The sequence below is a fragment of the Aegilops tauschii genome, chromosome 7 (assembly GCF_002575655.3).
Source record: "Aegilops tauschii subsp. strangulata cultivar AL8/78 chromosome 7, Aet v6.0, whole genome shotgun sequence".
Lineage (NCBI taxonomy): Eukaryota > Viridiplantae > Streptophyta > Magnoliopsida > Poales > Poaceae > Aegilops > Aegilops tauschii.
Genome location: NC_053041.3, coordinates 22,379,014 through 22,385,138, shown reverse-complemented (window position 1 = coordinate 22,385,138; position 6,125 = coordinate 22,379,014). Strand labels below are relative to the sequence as shown.

General features: G+C 43.3%; 1 protein-coding gene across 2 annotated transcripts; it reads left to right on the top strand.

Moving 5' to 3' along the window:
- Positions 1 to 342: 342 nt before the first annotated feature.
- Positions 343 to 4,645, top strand: LOC109763016 (GDT1-like protein 5). Of its 2 annotated transcripts, XM_020321887.4 has the most exons (12): positions 343 to 586; positions 694 to 762; positions 1,629 to 1,688; positions 1,768 to 1,815; positions 2,277 to 2,365; positions 2,480 to 2,516; positions 2,597 to 2,644; positions 3,671 to 3,739; positions 3,840 to 3,884; positions 3,984 to 4,045; positions 4,127 to 4,199; positions 4,293 to 4,645. In XM_020321887.4, the coding sequence occupies exons 1-12, from the start codon at positions 566 to 568 to the stop codon at positions 4,368 to 4,370; spliced, it is 699 nt and encodes a 232-aa protein (XP_020177476.1). In that variant the 5' UTR covers positions 343 to 565; the 3' UTR covers positions 4,371 to 4,645. The 2 variants fall into 2 exon arrangements, with proteins under 2 accessions (XP_020177476.1, XP_020177475.1); XM_020321886.4 differs by having other exon boundaries at positions 3,840 to 4,045.
- The last annotated feature ends 1,480 nt before the right edge of the window (positions 4,646 to 6,125 follow it).

Sequence of the window (6,125 nt, the reverse complement as noted above, 5' to 3'; positions counted from 1 at the left end):
TGCCCTCGTGCTATAGGGCTTTACCACACGACTTTGCGACTGTTCACTGCAGCAAGTTTGGCTCGGCTCTGGCAAGTGAGGGGTGATGACGGCGGCACGCCATCGGCTCGCTCCAGTGCTCGTAGTCGTCGCTAGGTGCTCTACAGAGCTGGATGCGATTTCTATCATTTCAGGTGTTTGTTGTACTGCCATGATTGAAGTTGAATAGATCGAAAGTTTTTTTTTAATAAAATAAAATAAAATAGAATAAGACTAAACACTCTGAGAAAAAGAAAGAAAGAAAGAAAGAAAGAAAGGAGATGGATCAGCTCGGCATAATAAGCATTTTGTGCGAGCACAGATGCGGCCGCCATATGCCAACCATCCGTTTTTATTTTTCCTTTTGTTTGAGAGAGGGAGCCAACCATGAGTTGACGCCGCAGCCCAGCCAGCCGCGCACGAAAGCAGCAGACCCCTTCCCCCTTTTATCACTGCCTCCGTCCCCCCCCCGAGCCCACGCCGCACGCACACATCCTCTCCTCACCCCCCGAGATCGGAATCGGCGCCCACCTCCGCCGCCTCCGCCATGTCGCCGTCTCTGCTCGGGGTCAGCTCCCCTCCCCCTCCCTCACCTTCTCTCTCTGTCTCGGTGCACGGGCAGGCAGGCAGGTGGTGCTGAATTGACCTTGTTTTTGTGGTTCCTTCCTGCTGCAGGGGCTCACCAAGTCGCTGGCCATGACCGTGCTCTCCGAGGTCGGCGACAAGACCTTCTTCGCCGCCGCGGTAACCCCACCCCACCTCCCCTCCCCACTAACCAATTCAGCGTCCCTAGTACTAGCATCTCCGCGAGTCCGTCCTGGAAATTTTCCTGCGCGAGCAGCCTGTTCGACGATATGCCGCCGTCGGCGGCGGTGGCTGTGCTGGGTCAGGGGACTCAGGGGACTAGGGGAGGAGGGAGTCAGGCGGTAGCAGCTGCAGATTTCGCCCAAGCGCTGACCCAATTCCTGGATTATTAGCTAGGATCAGCTCGTCAACAACTAGTAGATCTTAGCTGAGATTAGTAGCTCGGGTCATCCGCTCCTTTTTCTACTGCTAGAAAGCAGAGGATTAGCACCAGCTCGGTTCTCTGTTCCTCTATTAGTGGAAATCGGCTGTTTTCTTGGATGAATCAGCCTGCCTGCTACTGCTAGTAGTACCTTCAGCTCGCCGCACATGGTTTACACGCATAAAGAGGCGTCTGTTGTCCTTTTGTTTGTTTTTGATTGACTCCGGGGCTGCTTGCTGCGCTTCCCGATTTTGGCTAGCCGCACCAGCTGGGTTCTCCACTTGCGTTGGACTGTTGCTAGTTTCTGGTCAGACGCATGCTGCTCCGTCCGTCCTTTCCCACCGAAAACTGTTTCACCACCTGACCAGGGTAAACCTTCAGAAGCATCGTTCGTAGCTGGAGTGATTTCTGTTTACAGAATGATTGATGCGCTTCACAGGGTCTGGAGTAGCAGGACAAACACAGTCCTCTTTAGAGATACACTGACAGTCATTCCCCGCTTCTACAGAGATTTTCCTTTTTTTCTTTTTACTCTGCTCTGTTTCTGTATTGTGTGTTTCTTGATGTATTGGCTTATCATGTTTTTTCATTTACCTTTTACAAGATTCTGGCCATGCGCCATCCCCGGAAGCTCGTCCTTGCTGGCTGTCTATCGGCATTAACAGTGAGAATTTTCAAACATGCTCTAATCTAATGTAATGGCCTGTTTTTTTCTGCTTGACCGATCCAGTTGAAAATTCTAGGTGATGACAGCTTTATCTGCTTCTCTCGGCTGGGCTGCACCAAATCTGGTATATATGTTTTCATTTGCATATTCGCCTTAGTGTCTCCAAAGGCTTCTGTGTACGATACCTATATTCTGTAATAGTTGCTTTGACACTGTGGTGGTGGTCAGTATCTGAACATCAAGCAAGCAAGCAGAAAAGAACAAACCCATTCGGAGGAACTTATTATTGAAATTATGCTAAGCTCTATCCAATGTCAATACTTGATGATGGAAGTGAGCATGGAGAATCACATTTAGAACCCTTGTCCTCATTATAGCTTTACATTAAATCTTGCAATAGCAGTTATTACAATCCTCATACGTGTATTTGTTGGACCAATGGTGGGCTTCCTCTGAACCTGCTGGTGGATATTACCACCAACCCTGCTCCCTCAACTGTCTTGTTGTGATGATGATAGGCCAAAATTTTCTGCTTAAAGGGTTACCTTGCAAGAAAGCACAGTTAACGTTTTTTTGTTCGAACAGATATCACGTAAATGGACTCATCATATCACCACTCTGCTGTTCTTTGTCTTTGGCATCTGGTCATTGTGGGAAGGCTTCAAAGAAGAAGGGTATTGATCTTGCTTGATTGCTTGTTTGCTTTTATAGTTGGTTAACTATGTATTTGCTTTATATGATTGGCATTTTAGTGAAGGATTTCACTAACTCACTAACTTTTATCGCAGAGAGTCAGAAGATCTGGCTGAATTGGAAGCAAAGCTGGTTTGCATATTTCATTCTTACCTTACGTCCTATTGAACTGTAGGTCAAGTAGCTTATAGCCAACTTCTGCAATTTTTCAGGATGCGGACTTTAAGAGTAACAAAGGGGAATCGAAAAATAAATCAAAGGTCAGTGGCTCACTGCATGTGTGACATGCCCATTCAGATTATCTTTTCCTTGTATCAGAAAAAAAGGGCAGCCCGGTGCACGTAGCACCCGCTTGCACTCAAAATGTACTCCCTCCGTCCGGAATTACTTGTCATCAAAATGGATGAAAATGGATCTATCTAGAACTAAAATACATCTAGATACATCCATTTCAATGACAAGTATTTCCGGACGGAGGGAGTAGATGTCATGAGATAAAATGCAAAACACCTTTTCCCCTTCAACAGTTAGAAGAATGATTTCTGGTCTCCAGATATCCTCATTTATCTTGGGAAATGTTATACATTGGCAATTCTAATGTGCGAATGCAATTGTTGTTGCTTGCCCCAAGTTATACCGAGAATATGATTTTCATGTAATATTTGTAAAAAATACTAAAATGAAAATTCCACCTCCATGTATATCCCTTTTCGTTATTTGTGTGAACTAGTAATTTTATTTTAGCAGAAACACAGTTTTGAGAACCTGCTTATTGATGGGTGAGTGGAAACTCTCACTTTTTCACTACATTCTCTTTCTATTTGACAAGTTACTATCCTTTCTTTGGACGTGGATTTTGTGCACCTGGGTTATGTGCTCTCTTTAGTTCAGAAGATCCATTTTTTTCCTCTCGCATATTGAATGTAGGTACTGGAATTAACTGTATATCTGGAAGATCTCGTGTGAAATGTGTCGCTTGTAGTTTGCATGATGATGAAGACAAAATTGAGGAGCTAAGAAAAACTTTTTTGGGTGTTTAAGTTTGTTTTTTCTGCACAGGCTACATGAATCCAAAAGTTTGCACTAAACTTGAAATTAGAGCATAATAAATACTCAGTCATCAACACATGAGAATTTTGATTGTTTGCGGCTGTGCGTCCGGAGCACATGCTTCAGACCTCTATTGGGCTTCGCTGGCTTTTAATATGAGCTCATGGAGCATCACATATTTATTCTTCTTTGTATGTTTACCTGGACGTGCAACTGAAATATTCTTCACATATTAGGCAACTGAAGATACAAAGAAAAAGCAAAGGCCATTTCTCATGCAGTTCTTCTCGCCGATTTTTATAAAGGTATCAACTAGACAACTACTGATCTATGGAAATGGCAGACAGTTATGGTGCTTGTGGTTCAATCTTGACATTTACTTGTCCATTCATTTGTGTGCTGTAGGCATTTTCCATCACTTTCTTTGGTGAGTGGGGTGACAAGAGCCAGGTAAGTTGCACAAAGGGACTGTTCTATTCGCCCCCTTCCAAAGCAACTTTGATGTTATTGTTAGATGATCTGGTGTATTCCTTACCCTTTTCTTCTCAGATTGCTACAATTGGCCTGGCTGCTGATGAAAACCCATTCGGTGTCGTCATCGGGGGAGTCATGTGAGGGCCGCTTCTTTTGTACAGTCTTTAGAAATGGTTCACTCTGGGTTGCTGACAAAACCCCTCTTGTATTGTGCTCAGAGCTCAAGCACTCTGCACTACCGCTGCCGTGATGGGAGGGAAGAGCCTGGCCTCTCAGATATCCGAGAAGATGGTAAGAACTGCTGTCTGAAGCCTGTTTCGTTCACTCCCTACAAAACAACTCTAAACGCCCTTTACATCTAACGTGATGGTTTTCTCGTTTCAGGTTGAATTGTCGAGCGGGGTGCTATTCCTGTTGTTCGGCATAATGTCCTTGTTGTCAGGACCAGAAGGGCAATTGTAATTTGTCCCGGAACTTCGGCAGGACTCTGCCAGCCAGCATGGCCTCCTTCCTGGAGTAGTTACCAAGCTTACCTTATTTGATGGGTGATGGCGACGAAAGCCGGCCGTCCTTCACCAACTGGATGGTGATTCATTAGTTTAGTCAACACATCATTGTAACACTTGGCTTGCCACTCATAAATAACTTGATGTTACTGAAATCTCTGCTGATGGCTTTCCTGTTGGTTCTGAAACCTGGAAATATTCAGTAAAAACTGCTGAGAAATTGCCGTTGAAGTCTCTTGCTCGATGTACGATTCTGAACTGCAGGGCTTTGGCACTGAATCTTGAAAGGCGACGAGTAGCTTTGAGTTGGGTTATTTGCCTTTAAAAGGTCCAGATGAATTTTTGTCCTTTATTTCATCTTATTAGGGATGATACATCATACAGTACTGCTGCTGTCGTGCCTTAAAACCATCTAGGCTACATATTATACATCATAAATCTATCCCTTAAAACCATCTAGGCACATGACCACTGCAATATGAAGCAAGTGACGCTTTGATTGAGCTTTTAGGGAATTCTGCTACTACGGAACACTGTACATTTAGTTGTACACTTACCTCACCAAATAACCATCCACCAATGCTTCGCTGCTTCCATAAAGCATATCTCTCACTTAAAAAGCCCCAAAGTTTGAAATTTGAGCCATGTAAAACAAAGAGGGGATCAAACTGATGTAGTACCAGCCAGTATTAATACTCTTTTTTTTAGTACTAAATAGGAGAAAACCTGAAAAAAATACGGGATATTAAGAGGGTGATGTTCTATGGTCATGCAAATTTTCAAGCTCAAACACATTACGGGATGCGTTTTAACTTGAATTTTCACATGACAATAGAACATCCCACATTATTTTTAGATTTTTTTGAAACTTTCAAATATGGTTTCCACAAAGTTTTCTCTGAATGTTGGTTTCCGTGTGAGATATTCTTTCCCTACCACACACAGTATGTTCTTCCGACGGTCAGCTTGGCTGAACTCCCAAAAAATTGCAGACACTGCAAAATTTCTCTAGCAGAAATGTGCAGTGGACTATACAGCAATGACAGTTATATATGTTCAGGATTGAACGCAGCACCGCCAAGTTTGTTTTTTATCTGTATCCACTGACTACACCGAAGACATGCAGCATGGCCGAGTCCGCTAAATAATGTTACCCTAAAATGTCACCTCAAATTTGTTTCTTTTTTCATCGACGAAACACTATTGTTCCCTTTCGAATGAAAATTGTTAAGCATACTCGCGACACTAAAACGAACATTCACAAAAAATTCAGAATTTTTTAAAAACATTTTACTAGCTTTTTTGAGTTACTGTTCATCCGGGAGCCAAAACCCTTCACCTAGTGTAAGTTGCAATGTAATTTTTTTTTGTACTGGTCGATTTGCATCCAATTGTTTTTCCATTGTATTGGCTATTATTTTCCTTGATAAATATGAGATATAAGATCTCCAATGAATGTATTCCCTCCGTTCCAAATTACTCGTCGTGGTTTTAGTTCAAAATTTGAACTAAAACCACGACGAGTAATTTGGAACGGAGGGAGTATCTTTTAAGAAAATGAATTTACGTTGCACTCATGATTTTACCAAGTAATAATTGCTCAGGGTGTGCCCTAAAAAAGTATTTGGTCGGGGTGGGGTGGTTTGCCCGCGTGAGTGATGTCTCATGTTTGAACTGTTCGGCGTCCACTACCGGGGAATTCGGTCCAAGG